Raw genomic sequence first — 17,537 nt, 5'->3', positions numbered from 1 at the left:
ATTCCAGAAAATTTAGAGTAACAATTTTGGTATGGAGGCAAAAGATTAAGGACGATGGTGCAAACTTTCCATAATTATTCAAACACACACAAATCTGTGTGGTGTGGTGGGGGAGGGGCAATAACGGCGCGTGTTTGTACGCGCCACGTCAGAAAAGTTGAAAAGTATATGCAGAGTTGTAGCCAGGTAATGTGGGGTGAGGGTTTTGCAGTGGTGGTGGGTCCACCTCTGACACCTTCACTTGTTTCGCATGTGAGCCACTGGTGGGGTCCGCCTTCGTTCAACCTCTCGGGTGGAATTTGCTCCTCTGATATAAACGCTGTTGTATTAGTTATTTTCTTAACTTCAAATAAATATAATTTATCTAATGTGGGACGAGAGATAACATTACATTATATACTAGTAATATATTTCAAATTTAAATAACAATTTTGATTTAAAAAATTATTTTTAAAGTATAAAATAATCAGTTGGATTCCATGGATTCCATCACTATACATCGAGCCGATACTTGATTGTTCGAATCAAATCATATCAATTCTTGTTTAATACGTAGTCGGTATGAATATACACTCAAATTATGTATTATTTGTTAATTTATTTTCTCTTTTTATTAATCAAATGTAGAGAAGGTTTGAGTCCTATTTTCTTGTCAAAAATATTTTTCGGAATAATATTTTGATAAAAAAATGTGTGGTTAAATATTAAAAAAATGTATTTGTTGTGATTAAAAATAAGAAAAAAAAGGGTATTTTGAAGATAATGGAAACAAACAAGAGCGTAGAGTATTTTAGGGACAACGTGTTGCGGCGTTTCGGACTCAGTTCTGTAGTGGTGGCAGAACGACCAGACATTTGTCCTCACCTACTCCACGTGGCAATTTTGCTTTGCATGTAAGCTATTTGAAGGTTTAAGTTGACGATTCCGCCATTGAACTTTTTCATAATTAACGAGATTGCCACTGCCGGATTTTAAGGCATGGCCCAGACGAGGTAGTTGTTAGAGTCGCTAGACTAGACTAGTACTCCTGCTGGGTCCGGGTCAGGATCCGGTGGATATATATCCTTTCAGATAAAGCCTGTGAAATCTGTGCGTGGAAGATATTCTTGACAGAAGCATGAAAATTCCAATCCGACGGTGTATATTTAATTTATCCATCTTTTTAAAATATCCTTGTTGGGTAGGGGTTTAATAAATCAAAGTTAAATATTTATTTTAATTATATATTCCATGTGGTTAATAATTTTTCAATCATACATTTCACAGACTTTTATCAACGCACGCTAAAAATCTTATTTTGATCCCCGACAGAACATGGCCTATATTAACTCTAATTTCTCCAGCCTCTGTTTGAGCAAAAAAAATTTTGAAAACAGACTTCACAAAATTGCTTTTTTTCTTTTTTTCTTTTTTCTTTTTTTAGAATGTATGGTTGAAAATAGGAAAAAAATGTTGAGTTTACATTATTTTAAAAACCTGTGAATTAAAATATTTTGAATTTAAAATGAGTTGTAAAAAATGTGCTTAAACAAGGCCTCTGTAATAAATAGTCATCTATAGTTACGGATCACAATTTAGCATGACCCAAAGTTTGTTTGACATGAATTTATAGTTAGGCATAATGGCGGGAAGTTAATGCGATGAGTAGCGAACCTTATCAATTGAATTTGGGACACCGCTATACGAAGAGCTCGTCTAAGCGTGGCACAGAGAAGATGATAATCAAAGTTCGTTTGATAAGGAAATGTAGGATTGAAGGCAATAACTTCAAACAGTGGCATTGTCATAATATATTGTGAGGGCAATATCCAAGGATCGTGTATTCGTTGAAGCTGAAAATTTGTTTTTTCACCGAACTAATGATGAAATGTTACTTGGACATTATGTATATCCTAATGTATATGTAGAATAATTCTTAAAATTTTTAAATTATTTGTCATTAATTAATTTTAGATTATGTTGTTAAATATTCGATTCATTTTAATTAAAATTAGTGCTAAATTTTTTTAAATATTTTTAACAACTATAAATGATTTGCGCGCGCTATTTTCTAATGGTTATGTACTACTCATCTTACCTTAAAGTCCAAGTTTCAATTCTTTTGAACACCAAAAATTTAAGGAATCTTTTTAAAATTTGGTCAAATCAGACAAGCCAATTTAATATATAAATCAATAGTTAACTCTGTCAATTGACGGGTTAATTCAATCAAACTCGATTTTTGATAGGAGTCATTTGCATTTCTGTAAAATTATTCTACCCAACCCAATCAAAGGCCTAGGCTAGATCGGACCGAGTTTTATAACTATGGTTCTAGCCTTGCCACAAAGTCCATTGGTCAATCATGGGGGTGACATTGTATATTTGGACATATAAGGCAAGGTGCTTATATTCGTGAGAACGAGTGTGGTTTGAAGGCAATCCTATTAGCCATGAATTAACGAATAGCCCTACTTTGGTGAGGCAATGATGAAGGGCACTGCGGCATACAATGAGCTAATAAGTCCGGAAAAAGTGACAAGCACGAGATAGGTTGTAGGGCATGCGAATGATTCTCAATGTTTTAGCTGGACTTGAGAGATGTATTTTCCATTGAATATGCACAAAAGGACCGCTTGTTGCACATGAGCATGCGAGCAAGCTAGTCCAACGGAGTTGAGATCATCAATATTGTTGTGCATTGCGAACAGGCGAACACCTTTGACATCAAGTGCAACATAGGGATGTGTTCATTGTTTACATAGTAGTAAGATTTATGGGGTCATGTCTAGACTCGTGTCAGAGAAGGCGGAAGGTAGTTGAAGGGAGTGAGACTACTACAACAGAGGCAAAAAAAAATAAAAAATGTACTACTGCGAGACTTAAAGAGTCGACTCGTAGCACATCAACTCGATGAAGATAATTCAAATACTCTAATTGCTAGTCAACTGTGAAACATTAGTTCAATTGAAGGGCAATAGTTTGATGACACATTTGGTAACACAATAAAGGAGCTAGAATATAGTTTCACGTATATTATTTATTATCGTTTAATATCATAGCATACTAGTCGTTACTGAATTATTTGTTCTAATAATTACTAAAGTTAATCGATTACTATTTCCCAAAAATGCCTATTTATTGGAATCCATCGTCCCCGCCTAAAGATAGCAATCATATCCGATCTGCGGCTCAAATTTCTTATCCACATTGATTAAACTATGCTTTGTTTAACTTTAAAAGTTGATAAAAATTTAAGTTAAAGTTAATAATTAATTTTAATCACACATTTCAGGTAATCACAACTTTTGAATCACGTAAATGTCTCATAAATTTCAGAATTTTTAATTCCATTTACATATTTTCACTAGCTGGGTAAAATGAGCAAATCTAAGGGCCTGTTTGATACAATCTAATTCCATGGAATTCCATTTTTCACCCATTTTGTCTTGTTTGATAGCCAAAAGTTTCGTAGAAACCCCCATGTGACCTTGTTTTCTTGCTTTTTAAAGAATTCCAATTCCTTTGGTTTTGATGGGAATTGGGTTTTCCATGTTCTTCTTATTTTAAAAAAAATAATAATAATAATTTTTTTTGTAATGGAAATAAATTCTATCCATAATTGTAACAAATTTTATCCCTTTAATTGACAATTTTCATGAAAAATAAAGTCAGACAAACACCAAAATATTCAAAATTTTAACATTTTTCAGGTGAAAAATTATACCAATCAAACACATTTAATTAGCAATTTCCAGTAAAACAAGTTTTGGACAATTCAATTATCTGAAATTCGTTTTCTTTCCATCCAAATATTATTTTTGCAATCAAACGGATCCAACTGTATTTTGTTTAAAAATAGAAACAATGTCGGTTCTGGATTAACGAGACTATTTAAGTAGGAGCTATGAGTATACAAATATTTATTTATTTATTTATTTTTATATATATTGCTAGAGATGTTAAAGAAAAAGTTTTATAGTTACATGGGTAAGGTCTTTCGGATTGATGGAAAATGTACAAAATGAGAGTAGTTTAACAAAAACACGGCGGAAAAAGTAGTTTAGAATTATTATATTATTTGTAACGAATAAAGTGGAGAAAGAATGAGATGGAAACTGAAACATAAATTTTATGTCATGTTGATAATTGTAAATAGGATTAAACTAGTTTTACATTAATAGTGTACATTAAGGCAATGTTTGAGCTACATTTTTTAAAAAAAAATACATTCTTAAACAGTAATTTGATATCATTTCAACCACATATTCTTCAATAAAATAATATTACACGCAAATTCAAAAATTTTCTTTATTTTTTAACCACACATTTTTCATCAATACACTATTCAAAAAAGCATTCTTAGGAATATAATGTAGTTCAAACAAGGGCTAAATTTGACATTGTATGATATGTAGAAAATTATTCCCTTGATTTGAATAAGCGTGGTTAAAGTTAACGACCATGATTACTGTCGTATCAATTAATGTCAAATTTAATGCTAACTACAAGGTACAGTTAACAAAATTGTTGTAAATATACGCTTTTTAATTATTGTACAATTGGTAGTTGTTTCAGACTTTCAGGTTGTGTTCCATGCTAATTTTGTTTTGTTTTTGGGTTTTAAGAATAATCCTAAGAGTAGATGGAATGTCGGTGAGAAAGAGGGGGGTGAAAACCCGATACCTTTGCTTTGATGAATTGGAACGAGACAAACATATCAAAGAATGACAACAGATCAAGACAAAATTGGAAACGAAGAGAAAATGCTTGCACGAGCAAGCATGCCAGCAAATGAGACACTAGGGTAATAAAGGGTCCAACTCGAATTGTCCACGCCCAATTCCTCATTCCCAGACAACGCATTTTCTACCGATGATAAATGGTCAACTCCTATATTTACCTCATGCTCTTCAACCTTCAATTGATCCGCAACTATGCAAAAGACTATTTTTGTGTGAATAGAAATGCACCATTGCAGATCCCCATCGTCGGCTACATCGACAGGGGATATTTGTGTTTAGAACTTTGATTTTCAATTGAATTTGAAATTGCATTCTATCAACATTTAGATTCCCAAACAATTTATTAACAAACTCTTCATATTGAATGTCGCTTCAAATAACAATTGACGTTGTTCGGTTCTCATATCACTTCCAATCGTTATTCGCTTTGACGAAGGTACCATCATGCGAGACAACAAACCTCATTACATCCCTCATACATACATGCCATCAACACAACTACAATGAGGTTACATACGAATACCCAAAACGAACATGCTATTCACACATTATATGTAAAATGCTAAACACAGTGTTCTCTAACTTTGCCCTTTTCTTATTGTCATTCTCTACATTTGAAAAATGTCCAAACTAATATTAAAAATATCATTCTCGATGTCTAGATGCTTCAAAGAACGATATATCAAGATTACACCTTACCGCTTGTATGGTATGGTCAATACATAATTACAAAGAATTCATTCTCACCATCAATGATATGGTCAACACATGATTACACTGTATTCGTTGATATCGAAGTTATTTAAGAAATGATGTAATACAAATTGTCAGTAATACACCTAAATCAATGTGAATTTTGATAAGATACTCCAATAATCTTACAACTTATTTTGATGATCATTCCATTCCATTTAATCAAGTGTATAACAACAATTTATCAACATAAACAAGATTTCGAAAACGTTACCTTCTATTGAAATTTGTGGAGAGTCGAATTAACTTGCAAATTCATTCTATTATTCTTTTCAAAACGAAATTATGTAATTTTTTCTTTATATTTTTTTTGCTATTCTTTCATTAAGGCGACGGACATTTTGGTGTCAAACTTGACCATTTTTATAATAGTTATCAAAATTAGACACATTTCAATTGACAAGTTGACATTTTTGTAAATTTCCGTGTATAAATAAAATTTATATTTAAACAACTTGAATTATACAGCTAAACATATACTGTATTTATGCAACTGAAAAAGATCGCTACACCTAAAACTGGTCTGTCTTTTAAGGACCATAACTAACAGTTAATAAAAAATCAAGGGAGTGATTGTAGTTAATAGATCCCCATAACTATCGTGACAATATAATCATTTAAGATTCAAGATTCATTCATTACTTCATAAATCATAGCCGTGACTGGTGGGCTGAGGGTGGCATCCACGTGTTGGTGGGTCCTTTTATTTCTCATTTAATTGAGGTGAAAAGTACAAATTATGTGTGTGGACAAGAACAAATGAATTTGACTTCTGTTATGTAGACGTTAAAAAATTAAATTAAAGTTAACAATTAATTTTACTCATATATTTAATGGGATTCACAACTTTTCAACTATATAAGTTATCAACTTTTATTAAAATTTTCTAAATATTAAATTTTAATCTCCACTAAACGAGAGCTCAGTGAAAAGTAGATTAAGGAGATGCTTGGCTAAATTTAAATTATAATTTAAGTTGATCAAATATACATTTGATCTACACATTTTGTTGGATCCAAAATTTTCTACATCCAATACCTATTTATTGTTTTGGAAGTATTTATAAATAAATAAATAAATTATGAATAAATCGAAATTAATGGTAGGTAAGTGAGTATCATATGAATTTTTTGAAATGTGTGAATAAAAAGCGGTTCGAATATTTATACACAGTATATAACAGTTTATTATCTACACATTTAGATCTGCATCTTTTAAACAATTAACCAAAAAAATTATAGTCCCTGTATGGCTCCTATTAAATTAAATTTTATTTCTCTTTCTCCTATTTTTAATTACACACTCTTCTATAAAATAATATTACATATAAATAAAAAAAATTCATTCTTTTTAACCATTCATTCTTCAAAAAAAAAAATGCTATTTCGTCCATTTTAATTTGAAAAAATGAGGCCAGAAAAGGGCATAAATACGATATAGCTTATGTAGTACTAAAGAATTTCGTGAAAACAAGAGATGGCGCGTCATACTGGTTTGTGTGCGCTACTTGATGATAGAAGAGTTAGAGATTCGTTATTCAAGAAAAATCTCTTTATGAATTCTACTCAATCGAGTCATAAGCAAATTATATTTCAATTTTTCTATTTTGATCAAACTAATATTCTTTGGTCTTTCCCAGTCGAAGTATGATTCTTTCTTCATAAATATAAAAGTATGACAGTCGTCTCACATTTACACTTCTGCTTTAAAGAAAAGGGTTTAGGTATTGAATCATTGCATATCTGAATTGTTAACTTTGACTCTTGTCTTCAAATTTCAAAAGTTGATAGGACATCATCCGGAGTAGTAGAAAAAGTGGTGGTTGCACTTGCCACTATCGACTCTGGCTCATGCCAGCACATGAATTCTTGAAATAATTTGTCATGTAATAACCATGAAAAATGAAGCACACGGGGCTTCATCCATTTTACCGTCTCGTCTCTTTGTTGCAACCACTCACATCGACTATGATATAGCACGTGCAATTGTGAATTTGTACCCACTCATTTTCAACCTTACATTCTTCAAAAAAACATTATTCCAAACATTAAAATTTGAAAAAATGAGGCCAAACGGGAGCTTAGTAAGTACTACTCAACCTAATTTAGTAATACAATAAATAACTTAACCATTTTTCTTTCCTAGCAATGAAATTTATTATCCTTCCTGTTTGGTAGAGATTTTGTAAAAAAATAATATTTTTGGAGAATGTATACATTCACGTACAAATTTTTTTATTAAGATTGAGATTAGATATGAATTTGGGAAAAAATGAGTTGTGAAAAATAGGGCCAAACAGGTAGCAACAAATTAGCAAGCTCTGCTTTTTAGCTTTTACTTTTGGGTCGGTTAAAAATGCAAAAAATTTGGATCGGTGATAAAAATGCAAACTCTGCTTTTTAGCTTTTACTTTTGTCAAAAATAAATTCAAAATTTGTGTAGTTTTTAGGAAGTAAATCTAAAGCTTAGCCAAACATGCTATTATACTTTTCTCCAAACAAGTTATAAATATAAAGTTAATGAAAATTGACATATTAAAGCATGGGATCTTTAATTTAAGCAAATTCAACAGTTAGTATCTCATGGATCTCAAGTGATTATAACTAACTCTCCCATTATCCTAGTGAAATACATACTGACCGTTAGATTTGCTTAAGTTAAAGGTCACGATTATTTGTTAAATCTATATGTAGGAAGAACGCTTTCCTTAGAGAAATAGTCGACGTTTTAGCTTTTTAAATAAACAATAATCTCTTCACTAATTATATTAGAAAGATGTTTCTGTACAATAAGGCCAACAAGTCGTTGTAGTATAGTGGTGAGTATTCCCGCCTGTCACCCGGGTGACCCGGGTTCGATCCCCGGCAACGGCGTTGAATATTTTTTTCACATTTGTCTTTATATTTATCTTTGCGCACATGATATTTTCTACGTGTTTCTTTTGAATATGTCCTAAATCAGAGGAAATCATGTGAGAAGCTTTCCCGATTAAAAAAGTTAATGAATATTACCTTGTTACCTTTTCTGGGATTATTGATTTTGAGTTTTCTATCTTTAATCTAATGAATGATACATTGCTTCCTTCTCTGGGATTATTGATTTTGGGTTTTCCATCTTTAACTTCTAATTAATCAAAATTGTTAACTTCTGAAATTACAGAAGTGGGGATGTTGACTCACACTTAGTCAGTATAGGATACCGTTCTTGTATTTTATTTTATTTTATTTTATTTTTTTATGGGATTATATATTGATGATAAGACGAGTACAACTACTTCGAGCATCCTAAGCAAAAAATATCAAAATATGTATCAACGATTACAAACTAAAGACCAATTGTTAAAGTTTCGAGTTGAATCAAACCATGATGATGCAATGTAAACATTCTTGTACGTTTGTGTTTATCCAAAGCAATCGTTGAATTATATTATCATCTAAAAAAATTTAAACGGATAAAAAAGAGACGGTATCCTCTCCCTCTCTCACGAGCACACAATTTATAGTCCTGCAAGTCGCAACCAATTTTTTAGTTGAAAGAGCTATGTCCACAATTTTTTACGAAACTCATGACATTTATATGCTACAATACTATATAGAACCAACTTATTAATAAAAAGATTGAGCTATAAAAGGAAGAACCTGTTTTCTAAATTCAAGTTGTGAAAACATTAAGAACAATATAGCATACGTAATTGAAATTCTTAAATTCAAGGGGAAAATATCATCATAAACTTTTTAAGCTATCCCAAACAAGTACTAATTAAATTCGAAGAGTCCTACAAATAATACTGGTAATTAGCTGGATGAGCAAAATTCTTCAAGACCACACAAACACATATGTTCAATGGATCATACTCCCGTCTAGTTCTAACTCAGATCAGCCATGGCTTCAAAAAGAAAAGTCATGCACCAGAAACATCAGATTGACACTAACATATCAACCAATTTTGTCGCCTTTTTCTTTACAACCTTATCAATAACAAGTATTGTCCACCTTTGAACTGTGCTTATCAATGAGACGTCCCATTCTGTATATTTCAAAGTTCAAAGAAAGGGACAACTCAAATATGTTCCATGGGACACACAATAAAAATAATGTAACAGTTAGTAATAGGAAGACTAGTCGTCTGACAGTTATCGTTGCCAAGGCACAATCCATTCAACTAGCAATCCAATAATCCTCTTGAAGACATCAGAAGATGACACAAATATGAAAATACCAAAGGTCATATCCATTCAGCCGAAGGGCTAAAAGCACCAAGTTCATTATTCTTTACAGTATGACATCGAAAAAAAAAAAAAAGATTTAGTAGCTAAAATTATATACAACTCGACACAGTCTCGTAGCCTTGTAGAGAAAGAGTGGAATCACGGAGTAGCAAAAAGTAGCCGTCTTTAGCTAAATTAACTATAATCTATCTTCCATTTAAAAGAAGCTAGAACAAGTCCGTCCCTTCTTCCCTTCTTTTATACTTTCCTGCAAATGAACATCGAAGGTCAATTAATCACATCATCTACAAAGATAACAGTAATAAGATCTCTACCAACATCTCAACATAACATCCCATCTGCAACTTTTTCTTACTTATTCAAATCCTTTTTCATTTAATTGTTTATTGTTTTGTCATCTGGAGAAAATTTTGTAATGTCACTACGACATGTCAACAGTCAAGATGCATTAACCACAAGTTGATAGGTTATAGAAGCAAACAGTGTCTTCATTTATTTGTTGAATTATTCTTTGCATATAGGGTATGGTGACCTCGTAGATTTCCCTTTTTTTTTTTTTTTTTTTTTTGGACAAGAACCAATGATAATGCGTCGAATGGAATTCTGTAACAATTCTGTGAAAGTTTTTCTGTACGTACAGCAAAACTCTTATTTATTTTCAAGATGGTAATTGAAAATCACCCCAGGTCGCTTTTACCAATCATCAGAAAAGTATAAAAAGCTGTAATAAATTGCAGACCGGAATTTTATTACTGCACATATAGAACAAAAAAGTCTAGACGTGTGTGTTTGGATTTCAAGAAGAAATTGAAATATTGAATGGTAAGTACCTAAGATAAGGTAAATTCCCATGCCATGGTGACAAACTCTAATAATAAAGAGATCCTGCCAAAAAATGAAAAATGAATGTGTCAAAATAAGAGAAGTCTAGCTACCATAATTGAACCATGCACCAATCCGAAATCAAAGATACGCACCCTGCCACCAGTTCCCTCTAGAAGCACTGCCTGAGTCATCTTCTTCCCCATCTTTACCAAACTGATAATAAATCAAAAATATGTTAACACATAGTTTAATTTGGTTAACCTTCCCCATAAATTTATCAAGTCTTAAAATAAAAAAGGACAAAAAAATAGGAGCAGTTTATTTCCTTCTCTTTTTTTCCTTTTTGTTCATGGCAAGAGAGTTTTAGTATTTGATTTTACTAATGGAAATCTCGATAAAAACTATCCTGCCAAAGAGGCTTGTAAAAGGCAAAATTCCTGATTTTTATTATTTACTAGTGAGACTCATAATCACTAAGAGTAACAAAATGAATTTCCTCTTGAATTGCCATTTACACAAAAAAGACATCCACGTCAGATAACCACGTAATAAATGTGAAGAAATTACTTGAGCTTTCTCGTAATATAGTGAATATTTACATTGGCGTAAAGAGCACTCACAGTAGTTAGTCCTGGACTCTGAGTATTCTGGGGACTAGAATAGACATCTTGACCACCGTAGTATATCGACGAGCTATAATGAAATGGTTGAACTTTTTCTTCCTGATAACCCCAACTCGGGTCTTTGCTCAGTATGCTCTTTCTCTGACCTTCAACACTTCTAGTGTTATTGCCTGCAAAAAGAACCTGAAGTTAGTACAAATCGAAAAATTATACCTTAAAGAGGAAGGGTTAAAACACACATACGTGCACCATCAAGGGTAAGTGTTACCAAAATTTCGTAATTATTCCCAATCAAGAAATATTTCTGCAATTATAGAAACCTTATTAAAGAGATCCTGNAAAAAAAAAAAAAAAAAAAAAAGAAAAAAAAAAAAGTGAAGGCTGTGAACGTTGCATGCAGAATGTTCATCACAACATCACCAAACGTACATAATATATCATCATGTAATGAATGTTACCAAACCTAAGCAATTAGCGTTGTAAGAAGTAATTTTGTAAGGAGTTGAAGTGAAGAGTTTTCAACCTTTATTAAGAATGAAATAAGTTAATTTTTAAGATAATAATCTCATGAAATTTTTGAGCTCGATCTAATCCAATTCATCTAGATCAAACCCAACCTGAATTTGACTAAAAAAGAGTCAAAGTTGAGCAAGTTCAAAACCTGTTTGTTATACGAATTCGAGTTTAAGCACCCTAAATCTCATTTGAATTGCCTCATTTACATGTTGGTCCTTTTTTTTTTTTTTTTTACACATAATAAGTACATATATTACCAACCTATAACCCCAGTATTGGCACTCCATACTGTATTTCCAGAGTCCTGCTTCTTCTCAGATCCAAGAGGATGTAAAGATGCTTGTCCCGGGACCTAAAACAGATTGACTTAATAAGAATTAGACGAAATTAAGTATTTTGTAAATGAACCTAGGAGGAAATATGTTAATTTTTCACTAAAAAGATTGAATTTGCACACAAGATGACAGCATAACTAGAATCCTTCTTCCTAAAACAGAGCCAACGCACGTCAGGAAACCTGAGAAATAGTTTTAAAAAAAACCACTAGACGTGTCGATATTGATGTTAATCATCATTTCTTGGGACAGAAGAAGATTACCTAAACACTTACTAAAATTCTCACATACAGATTTAATTCAGTACATACATCAGCGTTGGAAAGTTGATTGTCAAATCTCAAAATCTCCAACAAACTTCAGTTTTTATTTTTTTATTTGAAAACAAAAATAGGAATTCGATAAAAATTGTACAATGTAGAAAACCCCATTATCTAAAAATCTAACAAAAAACCCATTCAATATAAATAATATACCTGAGTAGAAGGTGCGAAAATTGAGTCGAAAATCCGAGAAGACGATGATGCAGAAGAATCCTTTGAACCAAAAAGATCAGAAGTGAAAGAAGAACCTGATTGTTTCCCTCCCTCCATTTTCTCCCTTTAGATTTTCTCTTACTCTTGAATAAATGAGAGTTGAATCAAACAGAGGGTCCCTTATATATTAAACGACCACCTTTAGATAAACGGTAACCACCAAGAATCTTTACCCAGAGACAAAAAAAAAAAAAAAAGGCGAAATCAAACGGGAAAAGGATGAGAAAAAGAAAACATAGACACGTGAATGATCACGATGTATATATAATATACTTTATGCATATAATGTATGAATGACAATAAACAGCAGTAAAATAAACGAAATCCTGGCTTTTGAATGGCTGTTCTCAATTCAACCCCTTCCCCAATGTCTTTCTCAATATCTCCTATCCTGTTCTTCTTGATACTCTCCCTTTCTAGTTTCTACCAGTTAATTGTTTCATTAGTCACTTAAAATTGTACCTCCATCCATCACGCTTTAGTCACTCAACTTTGAAATGCTTATAATTGGTCATTGAACTTTAACACGTTATATTTTATCATTGACTCATTATATTTCTTAAGTTTATGAGCTTTGTCACACTTTACTCACTAAATTTTAAAGTATTTCCGGATTATCAATGAACTTTACTCACTGAATTTAACTTTTAAAATTTGAAAAATTTATAATATGAAAGGGTAATTAGTATATAACGTCTATATCGTTCACTGATAGAAAATGTTACTATCTTTCATTTTTTACATTTTAACTTTAATTACACTTTTGATTGTGCAAAAAATCATATTCATCCAATTTCTCAATAAAAAAAATATGAAAAGATTAATACACCCTCATATATAAAATAAATAAATAAAAATAAAAAAATAAAATAAAAATAATTAATTACAATCATACTCTCAATTTATCAAAACAGTGTAAAGTCCTAAATAAATTATTAATAAAATTAGAAATTAAAAAAAAAAATAGAGTTTCTCTCTCACCTCTCCTCCTCCACCCCTGCACCCACCCAACCCCAATCCCCAAAACCAAAAACTTGAGAACCAATCAACGCCCCTACACCTACTTTCAATTTTTTAATTTGAAAGTATGATTGCAATATTTTTTTAATTTTTATTTTTAAAAAAATTTAAATGAGAGTATATTCGTTATTCTACAGTTTTTTTATTGAGAAATTAGATGAAAAATAACGTTTTTGCGCAATCAAAGATTTAATTAAGAGTCAAAATGTAAAAAAATAGAAGGTATGGACGTTTTTCACAATAATAGTGAAAGGTAGGAATGTTGCGTGCTAATTGTCCAATATAAAAATACCATACACCAAGACGATACATTTCTTTCCTCTTAAAATACCGTGTGATGATTCTAAAAATTATATATTGTTAGTTTTGACTAATTTTACTGACTCTAAATCTAAAATTTCATTGTCTATTTGAAGTATAATATTTTATTTTCTTAATTTGGGTCTATGATCTCAATCGAAATAAAGAAATATTTTCTCTGTTTTATTTAAAATTATTATCTAAATTAATATTTAAGTAAAATTGAAGCAAACATTCTTCTTCCTCCCTCAACATAGTTAATTAAGACTCGAAAAATTATATCTTCTTGACCAATGTCAATATTCTCTTAGTAGATTGAGGGTTTCATTATCTAGTTGATTTTTATTTTGTTTTCTTAATTTTGGCGAATCTCATTTAAAATTATCTTTATTCGTAAACATTATGAAAATTCAGTGACCACTCTGAAACATTTTTTTAAATTCAAAGAGTAAAAGGCAACGAATGGATAAGTTTAGTGACTAATGAAACATAATAAATGAGTGATGGAGTACAACATTTTATAGTTTAACGACCATTGAAAAGCATTTTAAAATTCAATGAGTATAGCGTGATGAAGGTAAAAGTTTAGTGACTAATCACTAAACAAAACATTTAACTCCCATTTCTACTTACTATATGTACAATTGCACCGTTCATCCCAAACAGATTAATACTTCAACAAATTCATCCTAACTTTTAAAAAGAAAGCACTTTCTTCCTCAATCTTGCAATATAAGTTAAACAATCCGTTCTCAATTGCAAAATCACATAAATCTCTATTAAATAATCATTTTATTCTCGCACGTAAAATTTTACAAAGCCAGCTTTGCTCCCTAATTTAGGTTCAGTACTTAAAAAATACGAAATGAGAAATGTTTCATCGACGTCCTTTTCTAGGGATTCACTGTACACAAAATGAAATTAACGGGGATGATGATGAAAATTGAGAAAGATGGATATAAGATGCACACGAAGCATTCATTTTTAATCTTTTGTTATTATTTTTTTAATTATTTACTAGTAAGGTGTTTTTTAATATTTTTAAGAGCTTGGTGACTAACTGAGTAAATTTAATTAAGTTAACAAATAGCAATCATGGCGAAAGTCCCCTTTTTTTTCCTCCTCCAAATTCAGATTCAAATTGGCATTCAAAGTAATCAACTATCGATGTCTTGTTTTGTTGATAAAGATGAAATATATTAAATGACATGTAAGAGTTTAAACTATTTTTTTTAATAAAGTTGATTTTTTAAGATTAAATTCTAAATTTTAATATTATAGAGCCCTTTAAAATCGAACGTGCAATTTATTTTGTATAAAATTTTAGTGAGCTTTAGGATTTTAAAATTTGTCTACTCGAAGGAAAAATTAAGTGCAAAATCTCACTTTAAATAAATATGAAAAGTTTGAACTATTATTGTTAAGAAGGTTGATACATAGGATGAAACTCGAAGTCTTATTATATTTGATAAAAAATTTAAGTACTTATGAGTTGTGTGTATTTCTGAATACTTAGATCATAAATGGTTAAAGTTGTAAATTTTCTGAAATCTTTGTATTACAATTACGTTTGGAACAATAGAATAGGGACCAATTACAACAATTTTACCGGTCGTTTTTGTGCTGTTGTTCAGTTTCAGTTACTTGGCGTTATTTCCTCGGAGAGTCGTAGCCGTCGGAAATAATTATGTGCCACGTGGAAGAATCTGTTGTATGTGTGGGACCAGGATTTCAACTTCCAACATTTTACTACCACGAGTACCTAGTGGATAATAACGATTCCTCTCCTCCTTTACTTGGTGACATCGCTTTCTATAAAACCCCCCACTTCTAACTTTGGTCCTCTCTGGGTGTACGACGTTCTATCATTTATCAATTTAAAATAAAATCAATATCTTTATTTAATTTTTTTCGTTCATGTTATTTTAGGTAATTATTTATGTACCATTTTGATGTAAAAGTAGTAAAATCTTTAATTAATAACATGTAGATTTGTTTGCTATTAGTGTTTGAAGGGAAATTGAAAAATTAGATCTATGTTTAGTGAATCACATTTATGTTTTGGTTCGATCTGTTATGAAATATGAAATAATGGACGATATGAATTTCGCAACATTTTTTTTTTCTCCTTGAAGATATTGTAGAAAAGAGATAATGTGCAACTTCACGTATATCCTTTATGAAAAAGTCGAAAGGAATGATCTATCGGGTTCTAGATTGATCTATAATAATGAATCATATAGCTTTAATATAAATCATTTTTATTCCATTATTTGAAGGCAAGAATTCAACAATCCCATTAACCTTGATAGAATCTCATTGATAGTGAGTTAAATTTTTCATTTTTCATAAATAATTTGAATTTTTATTAGATAGTCAACTAGTATATTTTTAACTTTATGAAATTAAGTTTTGCTTTATGTTTCAATGCCTAAATTTAAAGCAATGCATCTTCAATGAAACAACTGATTCGAGTTCAAATTGGCCAATGTTTAACAAGTTGATTGAAACATAAAGAGATCAAGCTTAAAGTTTCTCACTCATGCCAAGAAAGTAAGTGGTAGAGGTGCAACATAATAAAAATTATCATAATCTTTATTTGGTACAAACTATTTAAAATTCGTTTTCAATCACATTCTCAATAAAAAATTCGTTTTTCACAAAATCTATTATCAAAAAATATACATTGAACATGCTTTATTTGAAATTTCATCCGATTAGGTACATAGTACGCTCTAGCAAGATGACAAAAAGAGGCTTAATACCCTCAAGTTGTTATTATCTTATCCAACTTTATGAAAAGTTGGATAAGATAAAAGTCTCACTTAATTTGTAAACTTTTCGAAGAACCCTCTGTGTACATAGTATCTTGGATGAGATGATTAGATGGGTCAAGAGAATGAAGAGACAGACCTTATCGTTTTATCTTGTTGGACCATGGTGGGTTTTCTATACTCTCTATCTACCTATCACAAAAAGTTACATGTTCCTTATGAAGTCTAGGTACTTCTAATTAATAATGTGGGAAAGACACATCACATTTTGTTGGTCCAATATTACTGTGATATTGTATTCTATAATAATAAGTCACATGGACTGTGTTAGAGAGACGTGGGAAGAACGAATTTCTTAATAAAATATGCTTTCTTCTTTTTTTAATTATGTCTATGCCGGTGGAGTCGATTTGTAATTTCGAGAAAATGTTGATCTTCATATAAAGACACGAGATAAGTCGAGGATGAAATCAAATAGGCCGTCGAATGGGATTCAAACAAGGGCTTATGTTATAGTAACAATATAAAATTAATTTGTCGTTTTGTTGTTATTCAATAATATTGCTTCAGACACTTGTTACAAAATTTGTAATCAAAGTGATCGTAGACTATTCTGTACAAAAGAGATTTTACTCAACAATTTTGTTAGTGTAATTTCCATGGAAGACACTGGAGATTGGAGCAAGACCCGATCCATGAATTTGTACATTCTCCACCACCAATGGAGCTTCCTCCACCGTCGCAACACCGGCAGACCAGCCCAAAAGTTGAAAAAGCCTTCGAGTGTTTCACTACAAATTTAAGAATTAGCTTGATTACTCCAATAATAATAATAAAAAAAAAAAAAAAGAACAAATTTTAAGAATTAACTTGATTACTGTAAAATGAACAAGACCCACAAA

The 17,537-nt window shown here is 31.0% G+C and overlaps 1 protein-coding gene and 1 non-coding gene across 3 annotated transcripts; one reads left to right on the top strand and one right to left on the bottom strand.

Annotated features, from left to right (window-relative positions):
* The first annotated feature begins 8,278 nt into the window (after positions 1 to 8,278).
* On the top strand, positions 8,279 to 8,350 carry TRNAD-GUC. The gene has a single exon. It is a non-coding gene; the product is annotated as a tRNA-Asp (tRNA).
* A 1,333-nt stretch (positions 8,351 to 9,683) lies between these two features.
* LOC111366237 lies at positions 9,684 to 12,965 on the bottom strand. Of its 2 annotated transcripts, XM_022986951.1 has the most exons (6): positions 12,482 to 12,961; positions 11,932 to 12,022; positions 11,152 to 11,324; positions 10,684 to 10,744; positions 10,537 to 10,591; positions 9,684 to 9,953 (listed from the first exon to the last, which is right to left on the bottom strand). In XM_022986951.1, exons 1-5 carry the CDS (start codon positions 12,596 to 12,598, stop codon positions 10,575 to 10,577), a joined length of 459 nt encoding a protein of 152 aa, XP_022842719.1. In that variant the 5' UTR covers positions 12,599 to 12,961; the 3' UTR covers positions 9,684 to 9,953; positions 10,537 to 10,574. The 2 variants fall into 2 exon arrangements, with proteins under 2 accessions (XP_022842719.1, XP_022842718.1); XM_022986950.1 differs by lacking the exon at positions 10,684 to 10,744 and having other exon boundaries at positions 12,482 to 12,965.
* Positions 12,966 to 17,537: the final 4,572 nt, after the last annotated feature.

Source organism: Olea europaea, chromosome 17 (assembly GCF_002742605.1).
Source record: "Olea europaea var. sylvestris chromosome 17, O_europaea_v1, whole genome shotgun sequence".
NCBI classification, from domain to species: domain Eukaryota; kingdom Viridiplantae; phylum Streptophyta; class Magnoliopsida; order Lamiales; family Oleaceae; genus Olea; species Olea europaea.
The sequence above is the reverse complement of the archived record's forward strand: the minus strand, read 5'-3'. Positions and strand labels throughout refer to the sequence as shown.